Source organism: Salvia splendens, chromosome 7 (genome assembly GCF_004379255.2).
Source record: "Salvia splendens isolate huo1 chromosome 7, SspV2, whole genome shotgun sequence".
In the NCBI taxonomy this organism is placed as follows: Eukaryota; Viridiplantae; Streptophyta; class Magnoliopsida; order Lamiales; family Lamiaceae; genus Salvia; species Salvia splendens.
The window spans coordinates 8,977,180-8,999,181 of NC_056038.1; the positions used below are offsets into that span (position 1 = coordinate 8,977,180).

The 22,002-nt window shown below is 39.7% G+C and overlaps 2 protein-coding genes across 4 annotated transcripts; one reads left to right on the forward strand and one right to left on the reverse strand.

Moving 5' to 3' along the window:
• Nucleotides 1-59: 59 nt before the first annotated feature.
• On the reverse strand, nt 60-1,157 carry LOC121810360 (putative nuclease HARBI1). Its single transcript, XM_042211151.1, has 4 exons — nt 1,136-1,157; nt 915-1,039; nt 603-818; nt 60-518 (listed from the first exon to the last, which is right to left on the reverse strand). The coding sequence occupies exons 1-4, from the start codon at nt 1,155-1,157 to the stop codon at nt 60-62; spliced, it is 822 nt and encodes a 273-aa protein (XP_042067085.1).
• A 16,239-nt stretch (nt 1,158-17,396) lies between these two features.
• Nucleotides 17,397-19,950, forward strand: LOC121742167 (probable serine/threonine-protein kinase PBL9). 3 transcript variants are annotated; one of them, XM_042135222.1, is made up of 7 exons: nt 17,397-17,673; nt 17,816-17,878; nt 18,177-18,502; nt 18,589-18,724; nt 18,786-18,928; nt 19,090-19,213; nt 19,308-19,950. In XM_042135222.1, exons 2-7 carry the CDS (start codon nt 17,827-17,829, stop codon nt 19,754-19,756), a joined length of 1,230 nt encoding a protein of 409 aa, XP_041991156.1. In that variant the 5' UTR covers nt 17,397-17,673; nt 17,816-17,826; the 3' UTR covers nt 19,757-19,950. The 3 variants fall into 3 exon arrangements, with proteins under 3 accessions (XP_041991156.1, XP_041991154.1, XP_041991155.1); XM_042135220.1 differs by having other exon boundaries at nt 17,398-17,645; XM_042135221.1 differs by having other exon boundaries at nt 17,398-17,641.
• Nucleotides 19,951-22,002: the final 2,052 nt, after the last annotated feature.

The following is a 22,002-nucleotide window of genomic DNA, read 5'->3' on the forward strand; positions in this document are numbered from 1 at the left end:
ATTTAATGTTCATAACGACTACAAAATCGATTGTGATGAAGAACAATGGGATCAGATTATCAAGGTAGAACGCGCATATCATTCCATGCTGGGGAAGGCTCCACCCTATTAACAAATTCCCCGAGGTCACCATCATCCTTTGCCTCCTTATTATCAGTGAACTCATCATTCTCAGTCATTTCGATTGGATCAGTAGGCATCTCTGATCTTATATAGTTGTGGAGTAGAAAGCAAGTTATGATCAACCATGTCTGAATCTTCACATGATAATATGAGGCAGTTCGTAGAATGCCCCAACACATCTTCAATACAGCGAAAGCTCGTTCAATGACATTTCGTGCTCTTGTATGCTGCATATTAAAGATTTCACGTGAAGTTTGTGGTGCTTCTGTGGCTGGACCCCACTCTTTGAGATGGTAGCGAGCACTTTTATATGAAGCTAGGAAACCATCGCAATTAGCGTAGCCATTGTCGCATAAGTAGTAGTTGCCTGAAATCACATCCTCATTCAATGCTATCTTATGTAATAAAAAAGTCAGATCTTTACTAGAAAATTAGGTGTGCATGATTTAAGTTATTTTTTAAAAATTATCTTTAGGTACTTTGAAGTCGTTTGGTCGAGTGATGGCGTTAAGCAAAATCCTAGCATCAGCAGCCGAGCCCTCCCACCCAGCCAAGACATAAGTAAACCTCAGTCGTCTATCACACACGGCCAATGTATTGGTACAAATTTGACCCTTCCTAGATCGATACTTATGCTTATCGGCATTTGGCACATGTACGTTGATGTATGTCCCGTCAATTGGCCCAAGGCACCCCTACAATTGGATAATATATGATGGAGGTTAGACATACAAATTTGTAAAGAAATCTAAGATTAAGTATTGCACAAAAGAGAACACAAGGTTTCGTACCTTGAACCACTTCCACCTGTTATCATCACAGTCATCAGGCACGGGTTCGGGTGTAACCATGAAAGATGCATGAAGCTTGAGCACGGCTCGCAAGACAGCATGTACATAGTGGGAAACTGTAAAGCCTGATCTCAAAAAATTAAACTTAACAACCCGAATCTTCTTAAGATGTGGTAAAAAAACTCAAGAACATCACGACTTGTTCTTCCACCATCACATACTGATAAGGCTCATTTCATACATTGGTTTTTGGTGATTTTACATATTTTTTTGGAGAGATAATGCGCAAATTTGAGCTTAAGTGTGCAGATATTTGCTGGGTCAAGTAGATGCTGCAAATTGACCAAGCAGATGCAAAATGAGCAGAAAAAGAGTAAAAATCAGGAGAGCAGGTGTGTGAAAAATATGTCGGACCCAGGAACGCACACAAATTACACGGGACGGGGAAAATGGAGCAGAAAATGTGAAGAAATGAGCAGATTAAAAAGATCATATTTTAAGGGTACAAACGTCAAATCATGAAGAGCATACCCTAGGGATTCGAGCTTGAAGCCTCCCTATATAAAGGGATCAACATGAATGAAGAAGGGGGCTCTTAACGCTATGGTAGTTAGGTAGGAAGTTCTCGGTAGCGCTTAACGCTACCATTCTCGTAGTTTAGGTAGGAAACTCTCATAGGCGCTTAACGCCACTGCTCTCTTAGCTTAGTTTAGTTGAGTTGCTGATTTCTTAGCTTAGTTTAGATAGTTCACTGCTTTCTTAGCTTAGTTCAATGGTTTCGACGATGAAATTGACGACTCTGACGTTGGATCCTTGCTTTCTTTACCTCTTTTGAGACGATGTAGTTAGATCTCGAGTTTCATCGAAGGAATTGACGGCTCCGCCTTTGGATCTCGACCTATTTCTAGTTTTATGAAGCTTTGGTGTTTATTTTCATGTTGATGATGCTATTTACTCATGTTTCTTGGATGCTTTTCGCAATTGGTGGCTTGGATGTTTAGATCCATGATGTTTATATGATTTCCAGTAGTTTAGATGTGGAGATCTAGTTATTCACGTGCTCGATTTCTGAGATCTGTTAGTTTAGGTGATGCAAGATTAATCTATGTTTATTCCGCTTTCTGCTTGACCCAGGAGAGTAGATCTGGCAGTTCTAGCTTGAATTTCGTGTTTACATTTCATTTTCGATGTTGGATTGTGGTAGATCTGAATCTGTGCTGGTGGATCTGAAGTTCTCTGTTTCTATTCTGCATGATTATGGTTGTTTACTGTTCGATCTCGCATCTGCTAGACCCAGTAGCTTAGATCTGTTAGTTTAGGCTTTAATTTCATGTTTAAATTTAGATCTGAGATTGCTCTGTTTTCATGGTGTTTAATGCTCTGTTTTGTTCTGTATTTCCCGTTGGATTCATGAAGAAGATGAAGTTTGCTGGTAGTTAGAATCAGATCTGCTTTAGTTTGTTAGTTGCAGCTTTCTTGTCAGTAGCTGTTTAGGGAAATCTGTTCTGTTACTTTTCTTACGCTCTGTTGTCTGGCTGTTTTAGGAACTTTATTTGCTTGACCCAAGAAATTTGGTGAATGATCTAAAGTTGATTTTCAGTTTCAAATCATGATTGCAATTACATTTGAAGCACCTTCAGTTCTCTGGATCCAGTAGATATAATAGATAAGGTTTAAATTCCCAGGTCTAGTAGTTAAAACTCAGCCCTTAATGAATGCGTGGCAGCAGCCGATCACTTTTCCGATTGTGTCGTAGAAACAATCTCGAGTAGGTCCCTAGTCTCTGTGGTTCGACCCCGCTCTTGCCGCTTATACTTCGTAATATTTATTGCATTAGTGGGAAAATTATAAATCTTGTTGAAAGGAGGAACACGTGCACACGACACATGTGCAAAAATCCTCCCTTCAAATGGCGTCGTTGCCGGGGACTATGGCGTTATCTACTTGATTTTGTTTCTATGACACTGTAAATAGCTTTCGGCTTTCTTTAATTTTTATTTTTTATCGTTTTCTTTTGTCCAGGCATGACTTCTTATCCAAGGTGTTTTCCAAGGTTGAAAAAATAAAGGCTGAAGTGGAGAAGGAAAGCTCTCTGATTACATGTGGCTGAAAGAATGCCTATGGGGCCAGGGAGTTTTCTTGTTCTTTCAATTTTATGATTAATGGTTGCATATATGATCCTTGGATACTTTAGAATCTCATTTTGTAAATACTTTTAGTCGACTTTTAATTCTTGTAAATAGTTTTCTAAGAAAAAATCCAAAAAAATTTAAAAATTAAAAAAAAATTAGAAAATTGCAAAAAGATTTTTAGTTTTTTTTAATTCCTTTTTCTAATTAAGTTTGTTTAAAAAAAATTTATTTTCAAAAAAAATAAAATAAAAATTTAGGGATAATTTGGAGTTACGCGTAATGGAAGAAACTCCACTACACATCCACCTTTTTATTGCCTAGCGGGTCAATTTGCTAAGTACTCTTCGGGAATCTGCTGGGTCAGGTAGATAGGAAGGAATTTGAAAATTTTTGGACTGAACCAGTATACTCCCAAGAATACTTTAGCAAAAGTTGTACATAGTGTGAATATGTTTTTTTTCTGAAATTTCTTATTAAAATCCAAATAAAGAAAAAAAATTTAATCCTAAAAATATTTTCGAACTTCTAAGTAAATCTGGGAAAGAAGTTTATAAATGAAAAAAAAATCATTTGGATCTTACATCCACTTGACCAGTTTGCTTAAGAATTTCAAGTTTTAGTTTCGTAGGTCAGGAAGAGAGTACAAGAGACCTCCAAGGAATTCCAATGATGATGCTCCCAATTCAGGAAATAAGGAAGACGACTACCTGACCCAGCAGAATGGCAAGTTAGAAACAGGGGAAACAGAGGATTTCGCCCAACAGGGGGTGGCCATATCTGCTCTACAAACTCCAGAACTGTCGATGTTGATGTACCAACAAGAGAGCAAGGAATCCCAAGAAGATGCAACCCCCATGACCAGCAGGAGGACCAAGAAGGCAAGCACCACCAGCACCCCCAGGAAGGCTGACTCCAAAAGGAGCCAGAAGCAAAATTGAACCACCCCGAATGACCAAGTAATTTTTATTTTTCAGTTTTTGTTTTTTTAAGATGTCTGCTATGCATGTTGTATTTCTGTTATCGTGCATGCTTCGTTGTGTCTGTATATATGTATGTTTTGTGTGCCTTCTCCCACTTAGCCTAATTCTTGGTCTAAGTGTGAGAAGTTTTTGTTAATATAGCATGTGTTATTTGTGTTTTCTGTGTATATCTTCTCCCACTTAGCCCATTACTTGGCCTAAGTGTGAGAAAATTGTTGTGTACATATGTTCTGTTAGTTGATGTTTGTGTCTTCTCCCACTTAGTCCAATTCTTGGTCTAAGTGTGAGAAGTTTGTGTTTTCTTTGTGTCTGTGATCTCTGTTTTGTTGTCACCACTAACTGCCATGTTTTCCACCTCATTGGGATTGCTTGGGGACAAGCATGAATGAAGTGGGAGGGGGGGAGCAGTTAGTGCAGTTAGTGTCAAGCATGTATATAATCTGTTAGGTCTAAGAGTCTGTAGTTTTTTTTAGGTTCTGTGTTTGTGTATGCATAACTGGTATAATAAATAGCAAATGCTCCTTAGGGAGAGTAATTGAAGAGAGAATGCATGCCAATTTGTGAATCCTTTTCTCTTAATAAATCAAAGTCAGTTGGATGAAGTAAGAATGATAGAAAAGCCTTAATTTAAACTAACTGTGAAGCCCCACTATATAAGTGAATTATGAGCCTAAACACTTTGAGCTAACATATACAAAAGAGGGCCGCCACTGGATGTGTAGGGAGAAGAGTCAAAAGGAGAAAATAGGGGGAAAATAATTTAAAATTCGGAGGTATAAGCTGGACGAAGTCCAGGGAAAAAAATCTAAGGGCAGGAAGGAATAATAACCTGACCCGGGGAAGAAAGGAAAAAGCTGTAGGAAGGAGAAACTCTCATAACCCGAAGCATCAATGGTGTGGCAATGACTAAAGAGTGAATTATCCTAACATCCCTGGTGAGGAATGAGTGATTGAGTGAATCCAACAGGAGGTAAAATTTAAGGCTATCTTGACGAACTGACAGCTTGACTAGATAGAAGAAGGGAGGGGGAATAATCTGAGGCTGTAGATGCTTGGATTGACCTTAACTTATGGGGATGGCTGCTAGAAAAAATACCATTTTATGCGTTAATGTGTTTTGTCTTTATATTTGTGTTCGTGTATGTTTTCTTTGTCCAAGTCCTTTTTGCGTCTAGGTCTAGGAGTCTTTTGTTTCCCGTTTTAGAGTCGGCCAGTTGATAACCATGCATTGAAACTTGCCTTATTTCTTTTTCTTGTCTTTCATGCTTGAGGATGCTATGCTTGAGGACAAGCATGGTTTAAGTGTGAGCAGTTTGAAAATGCTCGTTTCATGCATTGGTTTTTGGTGATATTACATGTTTTTTTGGGGAGATAATGCGCAAATTTGAGCTTAAGTGTGCAGAAATTTGCTAGGTCAAGTAGATGCTGCAAATTGACCAAGCAGATGCAAAATGAGCAGAAAATGAGTAAAAATTGTCAAAAATCCGCTAGGTCAAGGAGATTATCAGGAGAGCAGGTGTGTGAAAAATCTGCCGGACCCATGAACGCACACAAATTACCCGGGGCGGGGAAAATGGAGCTGAAAAGGTGAAGAAATGAGCAGATTTAAAAGATCATATTTTAAGGGTACAAACGTCAAATCATGAAGAGCATACCCTAGGGATTCAAGCTTGAAGCCTCCCTATATAAAGGGATCAACATGAATGAAGAAGGGGGCTCTTAACGCTATGGTAGTTAGGTAGGAAGTTCTCGGTAGCGCTTAACGCTACCATTCTCGTAGTTTAGGTAGGAAACTCTCATAGGCGCTTAACGTCACTGCTCTCTTAGCTTAGTTTAGTTGAGTTGCTGATTTCTTAGCTTAGTTTAGATAGTTCACTGCTTTCTTAGCTTAGTTCAATGGTTTCGACGGTGGAATTGACGACTCCGACGTTGGATCCTTGCTTTCTTTACCGCTTTTAAGACGATGTAGTTAGATCTCGAGTTTCATCGGAGGAATTGACGACTCCGCCTTTGGATCTCGACCTATTTCTGGTTTTATGAAGCTTTGGTGTTTATTTTCATGTTGATGATGCTATTTACTCATGTTTCTTGGATGCTTTTCGCAATTGGTGGCTTAGATGTTTAGATCCATGATATTTACATGATTTCTAGTAGTTTAGAGGTGGAGATCTAGTTATTCACGTGCTCGATTTCTGAGATCTGTTAGTTTAGGAGATGCAAGGTTAATCTATGTTTATTCCACATTCTGCTTGACCCGGGAGAGTAGATCTGGCAGTTCTAGCTTGAATTTCGTGTTTACGTTTCATTTTCGATGTTGGATTGTGGTAGATCTGAATCTGTGCTGGTGGATCTAAAGTTCTCTGTTTCTATTCTGCAGGATTATGGCTGTTTACTGTTCGATCTCGCATCTGTTAGACCCAGTAGCTTAGATCAGTTAGTTTAGGCTTTAATTTCATGTTTAAATTTAGATCTGAAATTGCTCTGTTTTCATGATGTTTAATGCTCTGTTTTGTTCTGTATTTCCCGTTGGATTCATGAAGAAGATGAAGTTTGCTGGTAGTTAGAATCAGATCTGCTTTAGTTTGTTAGTTGCAGCTTTCTTGTCAGTAGCTATTTAGGGAAATTTGTTCTGTTGCTTTTCTTACGCTCTGCTGTCTGGCTGTTTTAAGAAACTTATTTGCTTGACCCAGGAAATTTGGTGAATGATCTAAAGTTAATTTTCAGTTTCAAATCATGATTGCAATTACATTTGAAGCACCTTCAGTTCTCTGGATCTAGTAGATAGAATAAATTAGGTTTAAATTCTCAGGTCTAGTAGTTAAAACTCAGCCCTTAATGAATGCGTGGCAGCAGCCGATCACTTTTTCGATTGTGTCGTAGAAACAATCTCGAGTAGGTCCCTAGTCTCTGTGGTTCGACCCCGCTCTTGCCGTTTATACTTCGTAATATTTGTTACATTAGTGGGAAAATTATAAATCTTGTTGAAAGGAGGAACACGTGCACACGACACACGTGCAAAAATCCTCCATTCAAATGGCGCCGTTGCCGGGGATCGAACCCGGGTCACTCGCGTGACAGGCGGGAATACTTACCACTAATCTCGAGTAGGTCCCTAGTCTCTGTGGTTGCTCTACTTCGTCTTTCATTCATGCGTCGGGTTCGTGCAAGGTGGCGAAGTGCAATCAGTATCACACACATAGTATCAAATCGGTAGTTACGCACAACATCCTCTACCAACTGAATCACATTCGCATTCGTCGAAGCTGAATCAGCCATGGACCCAACACAATATCTGATTTTAATATACCAGCTTTGATTAGCTTATGTGAACAACAATTGACACAATAATAGCATTCTAGAGATCCAAAAAATAAGACATAAAACCAATTCCATATGGGTAAATTTTCACATAATTTTTTGGGAAATACATTTAAATCATAAAATGAAAATAGTGATTAGAGTTTCAACTTTGGGGTATTTAGGAATTTCTAGGAAGAACCTATGACGTTTGAGCATTCAGCATCAATGCAGTCAAATCTACATATTTTCCGACACAATACAACAAGTAATCGGCAACACATACAATCAAATTTAGCAAATCGACCTTCAACTGCCGGAATCGGGTCAAATATAGTACGCAATTGTGCAACCTATATGTTTTTTCGAAGCAAAAAAATTGCGTATGTAACCTGAAATGAGGCACGCTGGCGAGCCGCTAGTCGGAGAAGAGTGTCGTCAAGCCTGACCCGCTGGTCGGAGAGTATCTAGACAGCATCGCCTTCCTTCCAGCTTCTTTATAAACCCACTACTTTCAAAACCCTTCTTTCTCAGATTTTCTTCTCCGAAATAGACAAATGGAGGGGTATTGAGGGAAATGTAACCCCTATCCAGCTACAAGCCCCGAGGAGTGAATCTAAACCCACTACTTTTGGGAGGTTTAATTTCAACCACTTTCCATAATTTTTTTCGGGTCAAAGGAGTGAATCCCGGTTTACCGAGATTATTTTTCCATTCTATAAAACGGCCTAAATATGGTGGATAACTTTTCCAACCCTACATATTCCACTACTTGCCAAAAAAAGAGTAGATAAAACATAATGATAATCCTACTAATAAACAATACGGAGTACAATTAGATAAATAAAAACTTATAAGCAGATGAATTTGTGGACGCTGAAAAAACGTATAGAGCATCTTCACTTTTATGTTGATCCCACAAAAAAACTAGCTTATTCTTGATCATTGGAAGGTTGTCTTGCTTATGCGGCAAGAACCACATGATGATAATTATAACAAAAACATTTTAATATTCACAGTGAACGCTCAACATGCAATGGACAAATGAATTAAAAATAATTCCAATAATTAAACTCAATTTAAAATGCACAGCCCTTTTTCTACATTCATAATTGTTATTGTTTGCAAAAAATTAAAAATTAAAAAAACGAACGACTGAAAAGAACAATTAATTAATTACCAAAGGTAATTAAAATGACATACATACACAAAACAGCCGTTGTTTAACACATTCCCCTTCCATTGTAAAGTCATTCTTCTCACTTATTTTTCGTATTCTATTTGCATTATTATGCAATGATAAAAAAATTTGTTCGATTAGTCAATCATAAACACAAGTACAAATACTAGAAACGTCTATGCCTACATGGGCCTTGTGTTGTGCGTGTAAAGGAGCCTCATTGGATTGGAGTGAAAGCAAACAATTCATATTAATACAAACCTCATTTCTCTATTTATGTGTATATATCATTCATTTGCTTCATTTGCATGCCTAGTGTTTGTATTTGAGACTTTGCATGATTGGCAGGGACTAAATTAAAGGATGTTTACTTTAGATGATACTCCATGATATATAGATAAAAAATTATTTAATCTTTTTGTCAATTTCATCAGTCCATCAAAGTATAAAGTGGATTAATTTGAACTATTTTATCAATTCGACCTATTAAATGTTCCCTAAATATCTTGGAATGGATGGAACCATTGATATAAGCTCCCTTCATCCGCCATTACGAGTCTCATTTCTTGGCGGCACGGGTTTTAAAAAATGTTAATAAAAGTGTGTGGAAAAAAATTAGTGGAATATGAGTCTCATTTGTATGTATTAGTTTTAAATGAAATGTAAGTGGAATGAGTTTGTGAAATGTGAGACTTTATTATCATTTATAGTAAAAAAGAATCGAAACTCCTATTTGCGGATGGACTAAAATGAAAAAACGCGACTCCTATTCGCAGACAGATGATTGAGTATTTAATAACTAAACCTAATTTTATCATTTGGATGTTTCTCTTTTAATTAGCAATTCATGGGTCAAACTACTTATGTGTGTATACGTGGATTGTAACTTAGTAGTATAAAATAATTTAAAAGATTTTTATATAATATTTTCAAAAAGTTAATTTACCGTTTAATTTTTTAATCTTGACCTCAAAAATAGAATCATATAAAGCTCAAACTACTATCAACTTAACTATGCCAAAGAATAATTGTCCAATCATCTAAAACAGAAAGTGGGACAATATAATTTTTACGTATCAAATTTCCGACCACACTATATATAAAACACCAAAGTTAATAAGAGCATCCACAACGGCGGCCGTTCGACGTCCGCCATTAGGCAGCAGAGAGGCGGACGCGGACGTGCGATGCGGACACTAGAGTTCCGCGGCATTCCGGGGACATCCGTCACTGCAGTAACACGACGGACGTCCCGGCGGATGTCCCGATTTTTCATTTTTTTTAAAAAAAACTCTATATATATGGCTCATTGAACTTCATTTCATTCACACCACTTGTTTAACGAGTTTCTCTCTCTCTACTTTCATTTCTTTTGAAGATAAATGGAGCACTTCGATAGTGATTCCCCGGAATGGCACCGATTATGCCCCAACCCCAAATAGCGGGGATGATGCCCGGGTACTACAATATGTACCCCCTTGGTGTCGGATGATGTCCCAAATGCCCGGGATGAGTGTCGCGATGCCCAGGATGATGCCCCAGATGCCCGGGATGATACAGGGCATGCCTACCGCTGCGGGGGGAGCAGGCATGAGGTCCCCCAATCACCTGGGGACAATGTCTATCACCCCTACATGGATCTATTGTCGGGTAATTCCCACCAGAGTACTCCTCTGCAGACTCAGTTCACCGGCATCGAGATTTTCTCTTTTGAGGAGTTGGCTATCTCCGGTTAGGGATTCTCTCACTGAGATGCCATCGGCGGCATGGAGGACGTGGAGGCAAGAGAGAGGGAAGGGCAAGGGCAAGGGCAAGGCCACTACCTCGTCTGCGCGTGCAGGGAACGAGGGTGGGGCTGGGGTCGAGGGGAAGGGGGAGGAATCCGGCAGGAGAAAGAGGACCATCTGGAGCATAGAGGAGTGCGTCGCGCTAGTGAAGACCTGGATCAGTGTAGTCAAGGATCCCTACATCGGGGCTAACCAGCATATCGACAGAATGTGGTGGCGCATTAGCCGAAGCTACCTCCAATTCAAATCGCCAGGTGGGAAGCCTCACGATGGAGAGCAATGCCGAAAACAGTGGGAGCGGCTGAGGAGGCAGCTCAACCGATTTGCCGGCATCTACCAAAACAACCTCCGCACGACAACCAGCGGCATGTCCGCCGATGATGTGAAGCTTTTGTCTCACCAGCAGTACCCCGACAGTGAATTGGGTTTCGGAGATTTCAAATATTGGGAGGTCTATCTTGTGGTGCAGTCTTCCGCCAAGTTTAGTTCGGGTGTTGAAGCTGGCTGGCTGAAGCGGGCGAAGATCAACCCCTCCGGGGAGTACAGCAGCAGTGCCGGTTCCCACGAACTCCCTGAAGCCGAGGCAGAGTTCCCGACCCCTCAATCCCGCCACCGTCGCCCGGTTGGGCAAAAGTCCGCGATGCGGATGGTTAGGGGAAGCGCCAGCGGGTCCGGACCCGAGGTTCAATCGGCAGCTCCTTCCCAGATCGATCCCGAGCTCCCTGCACTCGCCCGCATACAGCAGCATGATTTACTTTTAATCACCATGGAGAAGTGGCTTTCAGCGACTGACCCCTTATACAAGATTATGCCGAAGGATGTCATCGACAGTATGCGGCGCGATTTGGGGATGCCACCCCTGCCCGAGAATTATGATGAGACTGGCGACGAGGACGACAAGGAGTGAGACGGGGGTCGTATTTGTCGAAGTTGTAGGTTGTTTTTTTAACTATGTATTTTTTTAAAAATTATGCATGTTTTTAGTTTTAAATAAAGTAGCTACATTATCTCCGTATTTGTGTCGAAATTTTAATACCGTAAATTATTTAATTCCATAAATTGTTTAATTTGGTGAATTTGTGAATTTTTATTATTGTGGGAAGTCCGTCGGGATGTCCTTGGGGATGTCCGCCATTGTGCAGTGGGACGTCCTTATGACGTGGCAGTGCAGTGGGATGTCCTTAGAGCATCAGCAATGGCTCGAGACGGATACGGACGTCCTCTGCGGACACCGGAGTTCCGCGGATGTCCGTCATTGCGGAGACACGACGGACGTCCTGATTTTTAAATTTTTTTTATTTAAAAGTCTATATATACGACTTGTTGAACTTCATTTCAATCGCACCACTTGTTTTAACAAGTTTCTCTCTCTCTAAATTTCTTTTATATATCCGAAATGGCTGGTAGTGGTAGTGGTAGTGGTGGTGGTAGTGGTGGGCATTATGAACACATGATGCGGTTGATTCATGCACGTGTGCGAGAGGGAGCGGATAGGGAGGAACAAGCGGCCTTGGAGCCGGCTGTACCTCGACCCATCCATCGTCGATCTATAGTACCCCGGGACCACCTCGTTGCACACCGTTGGTTGTACGAGGATTACTTCGCTCCGTAGCCACGATATGGGGAGAACATGTTCCGGCGGTGTTTTAGGATGCATCGTCCGCTCTTTCTGCGTATCATGAGCGCTTTAGAGCGTCGATACGGGTATTTCAGGGTGCGGGGGTATGCGGCTGGTAAACCTGGCCACACGCCGATTCAGAAGTGCACTGCCGCAATCAGACAGTTGGCATACGGAGGCGCGACAGACATGTTCGACGAGTACCTCTACATCGGCGAGACGACTGCCCGCGAGTGCCTGAAGTATTTTTGTCAGGGCGTTAGGGAGATATTCGGGGATAGGTATCTTCGGAAGCCTACCCCCGAAGATTGTCAGGCTCTGCTGGATATGCACGGGAATTAGCACGGGTTTCCGGGAATGTTAGGCAACATAGATTGTATGCACTGGGAATGGAAGAACTGGCCCGCTGTCTGGAAAGGGATGTACACTACTGGTTTCAAGGCCAAGAATCCCACGATGATCCTTGAAGCGGTAGCTGACTACCGGCTGTGGAATTGGCATGCCTATTTTGGAGTAGCCGGGTCTAACAACGACATCAACGTCCTCCAGTCGTCGCCCCTTTTCAACGACCAGTGCATGGGCGTCGGTCTGGCCGTCAATTTCGTCGCCAACGACAACCAGCAGAGTATGGGCTATTATTTGGCGGATGGGATATACCCGATGTGGCCCATCTTTGTGAAGACAATCAGATGCCCAACAGATGAAAAGAAGATATATTTTGCGCAACGTCAGGAGGCAGCGCGCAAGGATGTGGAACGGGCATTTGGTGTGCTCTAGTCTCGATGGGCGGCAGTGAAGGGCCTATCACGGCTGTGGTATGTTGACAGCATCGCCGACATCATGTACGCATGTATTATCATGCAAAACATGATTGTCGAAGATGAAGGTCCAACGCTGACTGATTGGGCCAATGATGATGTTGATGTTGCTGGTCCAAGCCACGGCGTGGCCACTGATAATGTACGCATGGGGATACCCCATGACGATGTCGATCGAGTCCGTGCATTCGCCGACATGCGCCAAAAATAAGCCCATGTTCGACTCCAGAACGATATAATTAAAGAAGTATGTAAGCGGAGGGGTCGTCGTTGATTGAGTTTTTAATTGTTGAAATGTATTTTTTTTAATTTGGTGTAATGTACTTTTATTTTTTTTAATTAATGAAATTTTTATTCCGTATTCGTTTGGAATTTTTAATTCTGTAAATTGTTTAATTTGTGAATTTGTGAATTTTTATTAATGTCGGGATGTCCTTGGGGATGTCCGTCACTGTGCAGTGGGATGTCCGTATGACGTGGCATCCGCAGTGGGAAGTCCATATGACGTGGCAGAAGGTGTTTTTGGGATGTCCGTCGGGACATCTGCACTACTGCAGAAGCCTTTATGACGTGACAGGAAGTGTTTTTGGGAAATCCGTCGAAATGTCCGCCGAGACATCCGCACCACTGTGGATGCTATAACAAGCCAAACAAGACACAGGAACTAAAAGGACAATATCTCCTATTCGACCTGGCATCACATGAGATTTGAAAGTAATTAATGACGTTATTATTATAATCATCGATGCGGGTACATCTAGATACTGGCAGATTATTATAGTTGCACAACTATATTCAATTTAACATTGAAAAAGTGAAAGTGTAGAAAAGGATATCAGAAATAAGTGGCTGATTGCACCTTTTTTCCAGCATCATATCTTTGCTTTGATTTTTATCAACAATATATCTAATTTATGATATACATAAATTGTTTCCTTTGTCGCGACATAGACGTGTCTCAATTTTCGATTGACTAAATGGCTAAGTATTTCAATTTTATTTATGGTCGGTCGATATTATAACAAGAACTTTATGTTAATAAACAAACATAGTTTTACTACGATATTATTAGTTATCAGATCAAATATTGTTAATTCTGACTAGCAAACATTAAGGCTATTACATGTTCATGCATTTCTATAAAAAAAAAAATCCACATCATATATGCATTTTTTAAATTAAGAATGGATTTTTATTCACTGAGTAATTATAATATGAGGAAAATGAAAGGAGGATGACCCATCATATAGTATAATTCATATCACCGTGCTCATGCCGGAGCATGATGACACTCTAAGGTCGGGAGCACGCGGGCCTTGCACGTTTGAGCGTGTTTGAGCTCGAGTTTCATCACCCAATGAATTAATAGACTATGCATGACAATGACACTGTACTTCATTATTTAATCCAAATTTCGTCAATAAATACACTCATTTGAAAATTCATACTACTAATTTTTAGTAGTCAAGGTATAGGAAACGCTTTGAATTGCAGAAATATGTGGCTTTCGTTTCCCTTTTTCTTTTTTAGTTGAAAGATACACGTATGTATGTATAAAAATCGTTGTTAGTACTCCTTCCACATCTAAACTTTAAAGCCACAACAATATTTTCGTAAACTAGTTGTATACTTACTTTGAACTAAATAGGCAACCTAAGCAAAAACTGCCACAAAAAAAATCTCAATGTTTATAATTTTATTATTTTTGCATAATGAAGTACAACTGTCAAGTATTTATAGTTTTCCATTAGGCTTTAAATTAATTATTTATGTAACTTATTTATTTAAGTTTTGAGTAAGTAATTGTAAACCATACGTACCACGATTTATATCACTATATAAGTCATGTCGTTTGTGCTACTTCTAAACAAACAAGCTACATACTCCAATTAAAAAGAGTGTATCATTTAAGTAAAGTAGCAATTATATGAACATGCAATTTAACTCAACATTAGAGCATCTGCAACGGTGAGCACAAGCTCTCCGTCTGTCCTTGCCGCTGGCAAGGACACGCTTGTCCGCCGCTGGCACGGACGTGCTCTTAGCTAAGAGCACATCCGTGCCAGCGAGCAGGGCGACGTGACGTGTTTCTATTGGCTGTTGGCATTTTCTTTTTTTAAAAAAAATAAAAAATAATACCAAAAATAAAAAAATATTTTCGGATTCCCAAAAATATAGTCGTTTTATTACCGTTTTTTTGAAATTTTTTTGAAAATATTAAAAAAAAATAATCCTAAAACCATCTATAAATACACACATTCATCATCCATTTGGACGAAATTCGGTCACTTATGAATTTAATTATATAATTTTTAATTTTTAAGATTTTAATTACGTACTTTTTAAATTTTAGAATTTTAATTATGTAATTTTTATTTTTTAGGATTTTAATATGTAATTTTTATTTTATTTGTAATTTGTAATATTATTCCGGATATTTTTAATGCATTTTAATTTTGTGAAAATGTTTTTATTCAAATTGAATAATAGAATGGTGGGGCCCTTGTGCTCGTCCTTGCGGAAGAGCACGACTGTCAGGGGCGGACCTACATATAAATGGGGTATGGCTTTAGCCCCTAATGAATCTAATTTTTTTTTAAATTTTCTATTTTAAAGTTTCAAAATGTATCCATATTTTACACATATTATAGTATAAAAGCCCCTATTGACAATCTAAATTACTTGTAAATTTATTTTTAAATAAAATTTTAAAAATTTAGCCCCTAATCGTATTTATTTCTGCGTCCTCCCCTGACGGCTGTGGATGTTGTGCTCTTGCCTAAGAGCAGACAGAAAAAGTGGGGCCGGACCCACAACCGTGCTCGTTGGCAAGAGCATGGTTGTGGATGCTCTTAGTAGGGATCATTTAAATTAAATCAGCAAAACGAGCTATGTTTTACCATTAAATTGGAAATAAATTTTGTGGCTGATACAAATTACCTAGTTTATTATTTATTCATCCTGAACCAAGAATACTGCTTGTCGATTTCGTACTCCTATTGACCTTGCCTACGACTATTGGACTAACAACCATTTTCGATTGGGTGTCAATTTATAGAAAATTGTATTTCATCGTAGTATTTCCATTTGATGTTTTGCCACTAGAGGTAGGTAGGCATAGGTGGGGCAGGACTGACAATTTTTGATCCGACACGAATCCGCACGAAGTTAACTCGACACGAACACGCACGTTTAAGATTTTGGTCCTTATAGGGTCGACTCAATAAGAACCCGAAAATTTTGGGTTGGGTTGGGTTGGGTCGGATTTGGGTCGGGTTGGGTTATCCGTTAAGAAAAAAAAAAGAATTATTTTGATTATTTTTATTAATTAAAATAATATATTAAATTTTAATTTTAATTATTTTTATTAATTAAAAATATATTATATTTTAATTTTATTAGCAAAAATATGATTAATACTATTATTATTTATTTTTATGATAAAAAAAATATTACTACATACTTAAATTTTATTAAAAAATAATTATTTTAATTATTTTAACTTTATTATTTAGATTTAATTTTAATATACTTTAATTTTATTATTTGGATTTAAAAATTATTTTAATTAATTATTTTAATTAATTATTTTAATTTTGTAATATCTTATTTTATCATGTAATATCAAATTTTAATTATATAATATCATATGTCGGTCGTTATCGTATAGCGTTAAACTATAGTGTAGTAACTTACTATTATTAAAAGATGACCGATATTTTTTTGGATGACACAAAATCCGCACGAATCCGACACGAATCCGTTGGGTTGTACCCGATAAGAACACGATGATTTCGGGTTGGGTTGGGTTGGGACCCGATAAGGTTGGGAACACGATAAGAACATTGAGTTGACCCGATAGCGACCCAATCCGCACGATTTGCCAACCAAGACTACAAATTTAATAGCTGGAGTAGTATTTTCATCGTAGTATTTTCATCGCATTGTCATGTATAGTGGGAGTAGTACATTATTTATGACTATATATATTTAATTTTATATTGTTGTTCTGTTATTTTGTTTTGTAAAATGATATGTCTATATAATGTATATATATCCGTCTTCATAATATTAATATTACATTGTGTCTCATGATTATTCATTTCACCTCTATCTTTATGACTTATTTAATTTTAGATAAACTTTATTTTTACTATCTCATATAATATATCTCACTATTATGTTATCTAACGAAGCGAAGGGCACCACAATGTATCTAGTCAATTATAATAACAAAAATAAAGTTAAAAAATAAAGTGATAATTTATGCTACTATAATTTGCACATAATTATGCACATAGTATTTGAATTGAAATATAAACGCTGTAATAAAAGATGCAGTCGTATAGAATTGTCAAATCTGTAGTTATAGGATTAGTAATCTCCAAATATTTAAACAAAACAATGACTATTATTAGTACAGCTAATTGCCCAATTAAGCAACTAAAGAGATGACGTTATGCGTGCCGGCCACCTCCACGTCAGCTGTATGAATGCAGCTCACATGTCAAATGGAGGCGGAACTCTCACACACACACGCATGGGTGTCTGTGTGTCTACGCATTATGACTACTATGCCTATCTATCTATTGCTGTATTTGTATATGTATTTGTATATGTATTTGTATTTGTATTTGTATTTGTATTTGTATTTGTATTTGTATTTAGCACACAAGTTGAAGAGGGGACCCTGACTCCCGAGGCCGCCATTAATATCCTTTCCCTCCCAACCTTCTTCCCACCCTATCCCTCTCTTTAATGTTTCACTTCTCACTTTAGTCAACTCTCTCCCTCGCACGGAAATACAGGCTGAGCTACTGATAAAGCTAAGAACAGATAAACCTGCACCTTCGACTTTAAAGTGCGCTGAGATGATGTTGATGTATTGATTATTGCGTGGTGGAGGAAGGAGTTGGTGGGTGGGTTGTTTAATTTGCTGAAAAAGAGGCAATAGCATTTGATTTCTCTCTGATGAAATTTTGAAAAAAAAAAAAAAAATTAGTGTTACGTGTTTTTCGTGCGTTCACTTCACACCTTTAGTTGGAGATCTGATATTCAGTTGCTCATACTTTCCCTTTGTGGTCTGCAGAATTTGTTGATATGGGGATTTGTTTGAGTGCTAGAGTCAAAGCTGAAAGCCCAGCTCATCCTGGTAATTAATCACCATCTTCTACTTTCTTTTTTCTGCTGCATAATTCCTCCACAACTCACCTTTGTTTATCTGACTCAGATATTTATACCATGAATTTTGTACTTCTTTTACCATTTTATGCTTCATTGCTGCTTTTGTGTTCTCTGCAAAATGATGGGATTTGGATTCCTGTTTCTTTAATCATTTTATCAATATTTGCCTTCATGAATTTAGTATGCAATCTAGCATTTCTTTTCCCTTTAGAGAGGTAGAACCCTGAAACATAGTAGTAATATAATTCTTGGATTGATCCATCCAGGTCTAAACTCGCAATATGTTAGCTCGGGCTCGAATAATATGAGTACTGATTGCAGCAAGAACTCGACAAGTTCTGTTCCGCCTACTCCTCGGACCGAGGGTGAGATTTTGCAGTCACCTAACCTCAAGAGCTTCAACTTTTCTGATCTCAAGGTGGCCACCCGAAACTTCCGGCCAGATAGTGTGCTTGGAGGAGGTGGATTTGGCTCCGTCTTCAAAGGTTGGATTGATGAGAACTCTTTCACTGCTACCAAGCCTGGGACGGGCATGGTCATCGCAGTCAAGAAGCTCCACCAGGAAAGCGTTCAAGGCCATAGGGAGTGGTTGGTGAGTTTTCAATCAATTTTCCTCTCCTTTTGATTTTGACACCATGTGTTGTTGATTGTGAAGTGATGTATTTGTGGTGAATGCAGGCAGAAGTGAACTATTTGGGGCAGTTTTCTCATCCCAATCTTGTGAAGCTTATTGGTTATTGCTTGGAGGATGATTATAGGCTTCTGGTTTATGAGTTCATGCCTCGTGGGAGCTTGGAGAATCATCTCTTTCGAAGTGAGTCATTCTTACAATCTTATAGATTTGGAATTCCTAAAATGGTGTTGTTATGTTGTAGGGGGTTCGTACTTCCAACCTCTTTCTTGGAACCTTCGCCTTAAGGTTGCTGTTGGAGCTGCAAAGGGGGTTGCTTTTCTTCACAGCTCTGAAGCTAAAGTCATTTATAGAGACTTCAAAACTTCTAACATACTTCTCAACTCGGTAAACTACTACTCATCTTTCACTAAAGCCTTTAGCATTTGCACAAATGGTTATAGTCCTTATGCAATCGTTGATGCATAGACTTCAAAAAACAGAATTTGCAGAAATGGCTATAGTCTCTCGAGAACAAATTCTGAAATTCATAAATTGTGATGTCACAGAGCTACAATGCAAAACTTTCTGATTTTGGATTGGCCAAGGATGGGCCGACTGGCGATAAAAGCCATGTGTCCACGAGAGTCATGGGAACCTATGGCTATGCAGCCCCAGAATATCTTGCTACCGGTATGATTCTTGAATTGAGGCATTATCACTTAAAGCTAGTTGTCTCCTGTTTTGGTGGCTCATTGACTGATCTCACCATGTTGTGTGGAGTTAGGTCATTTGACTACAAAGAGTGATGTGTACAGCTATGGAGTGGTGCTCCTTGAGTTGTTATCGGGCAGGAGAGCCATCGACAAAAATAGGCCGTCTGGCGAACACAACCTCGTAGAGTGGTGCAGACCCTTCCTACCCAACAAGCGCAAGGTCTTCCGCATCATGGACAACCGCCTAGAAGGGCAGTACTCGATGGAAGTGGCTCAGAAAGTGGCCAACCTTGCTCTGCGATGCATATCTTTGGAGCCTAAGCTGAGGCCGAATATGCAAGATGTAGTGAAAGAACTTGAGCAGATAAAAGACTCCACCAAGAGCACAGACAGCAATGCCAGCAAAAGCCGCGATGGATCTAGGCAGCGCAGACGAAGCGCGGGTGATGTTATTCCTAGCAACAAAGTGGCACACACCGCTTATCCGAGGCCTTCAGCATCTCCACTTCACTCCAAATAGGGCAACAACAGAACCTTTTTAACTTTATCACAGCGAAAAAAAGCTAATCAAGGACTGTGTGTGTGTGTCTGTCTGTATAGTTGCTCTTTGCTGATGTCTTGTGACATGTTTGGATGTTAACGATTTCTCACAAGATTTTTCTTGATGAGGTTACAAGTGGCTTATATGATATTTTTGAAATTATTTTACTTTTATCTTTTTAGAACTTTTTTGACAACCATGTTATAACATTGTTTTGGTCATCAATCCTTTTCCAAAGCAAAAGTGGAGCAATACATAAATGAGGGGTGGGGAAAGTGAGAATAAGGTGTTGGAAAAAGTTAGAAAAATCTTCTAAGAGTGAGAGCATCCACAATGGCTTTCGCCCAGCCATAGCCCAGCTACAAACTCCTCCTGCCACATCATCAGCACTAAAAATCCTTCTACTACATCATCAAGACAAGCAAATAGCCCAGCAATAGCCTAGCAATAGCTTAGTCACATCACTCAAAATTATATAAGCTGAATAATTGACAATCAGGGCATCTTCAGTGGCTTTCGCCCAGCAATAGCTCAGCCACAAACTCCTTCTGCCACATTATCAGCACTAAAAATCCTCCCGCCACATCATCAGGACAAGCAAATAGCCCAGTAATAGCCTAGCCACATCACTCGTAATTATATAAAATAAATAATAATTGACAATCACACAAAATACGGAATTAAATTTACGACACAGATACGGGAAAACTCAATAATAATATTAAAATTTAAAAAAGGTACATTAATTAAAAAACACAACTAAGAATGAGTTTGTCACACATCGAAAGTGGAACATAAAACATTCAAGGATGTCTCTATAAAAGAGAAACAATCAAGAATGAGTTTGTCCCACATTGAAAGTGGAACATAAAACATTCAAGGATGTCTCTATAAAAGAGAAACAACCAAGAATGAGTTTGTCCCACAAAAAAAACATTAAATAAAAAAAAATTAAAATCGGCAGGCCGATCGTGAGCCTACAATGGCGGCTAGCCGATCGGCGAGCGCATCGGCCAGTGCCCGAGAATCGGCGTGGGCACGCCGATTTTTCGCCGATTTGGCGCTCGCCGCTTGCAATGGTTCGGCGAGCGGACCGGCGAGCGCCGGAAATAGGCTAGCCGGCCCGCTCGCCGCCATTGGAGATGCTCTCACACAAAATACGGAATTAAATTGACGACACAGATACGCGAAAATCCAATAATTTTATTTAAATTAAAAAAAAGTACATTTAAAAAAATTACATAATAAAAAAAATAACGCTGTGCAGTCCTCCACGCCCACAACTCTTCAATTAAATCCTTTTGGAGTCGAATATGAGCATCCGTTTGGCGCATGTCGGCATGTGCTTGGAGGAGGTCGGCTTCATCGTGCGGGACCCCACTTCGTACGTTGGGGGCGGCCATGCCGTGGATTGGACCGGCTTCATTATCGTCGTTGGCCCAACTAGTCAGTTGTACATCTTCATCTTCGACAATCATGTTGTGCATTATAATACAGCCGTACATTATATCAGCAATGCAGTCGATATGCCACAAACGCGTTGGACCCCTAATTGCTGCCCATCGAGACTGGAGCACACCAAATGCGCGTTCCACGTCCTTGCGCTCCGACTCCTGCCGTTCTGCAAAGTAGGACTTCTTCTCATCTGATGCGCATCTGATCGTCTTCACACAGACGGACCACCTAGGGTATATCCCATCCGCCAAGTAGTAGCCCATATCATGCCGGTTGCCGTTGACGACAAAACTAATGGTCGGACCAACGCCCCGGCACTGCTCGTTGAAAAGGGGCGACGAGTTGAGGACGTTGAAGTCGTTGTTCGACCCGGCTATCCCAAAATACGCATGCCAAATCCACAGCCGGTAGTCAGCTACGGCCTCGAGGATCATCTTGGGATTCTTTCCTTTGTAGCCGGTCGTGTAGAACCCCTTCCAGGTAGCGGGACAGTTCTTCCACTCCCAATGCATACAATCTATGCTGCCTAACATACCCGGGAACCCACCCATGCTTCTCCCCGTGCATCTGCATCAGATCCTGGCAGTCTTTGGGGGTAGGGCTTCGAAGGTACTGATCACGGAAAATTTCAATCACGCCCTGACAGAAATACTTCATACATTCAAGGGCAGTCGTCTCACCGATGTGGAGGTACTCGTCCCACATGTCTGCCGCGCCTCCGTAGGCCAACTGCCTGATTGCCGCAGTGCACTTTTGAATAGGTGTGTGGC

What these genes read in the sequence shown, in the direction of transcription:
- LOC121810360 (XM_042211151.1), bottom strand. Translation starts at nt 1,157, where the DNA reads ATGTATGAAATGAGCCTTATCA. An exon ending in GTATGAAATGAGCCTTATCA is followed by an intron (nt 1,040 to 1,135) that starts GTATGTGATGGT and finishes TTTTGAGATCAG; the next exon opens with GCTTTACAGTTTCCCACTAT. An exon ending in ACAGGTGGAAGTGGTTCAAG is followed by an intron (nt 819 to 914) that starts GTACGAAACCTT and finishes ATCCAATTGTAG; the next exon opens with GGGTGCCTTGGGCCAATTGA.
- LOC121742167 (XM_042135222.1), top strand. Translation starts at nt 17,827, where the DNA reads ATGGGGATTTGTTTGAGTGCTAGAGTCAAAGCTGAAAGCCCAGCTCAT. An exon ending in TGAAAGCCCAGCTCATCCTG is followed by an intron (nt 17,879 to 18,176) that starts GTAATTAATCAC and finishes TGATCCATCCAG; the next exon opens with GTCTAAACTCGCAATATGTT. An exon ending in GGAGAATCATCTCTTTCGAA is followed by an intron (nt 18,725 to 18,785) that starts GTGAGTCATTCT and finishes GTTATGTTGTAG; the next exon opens with GGGGTTCGTACTTCCAACCT.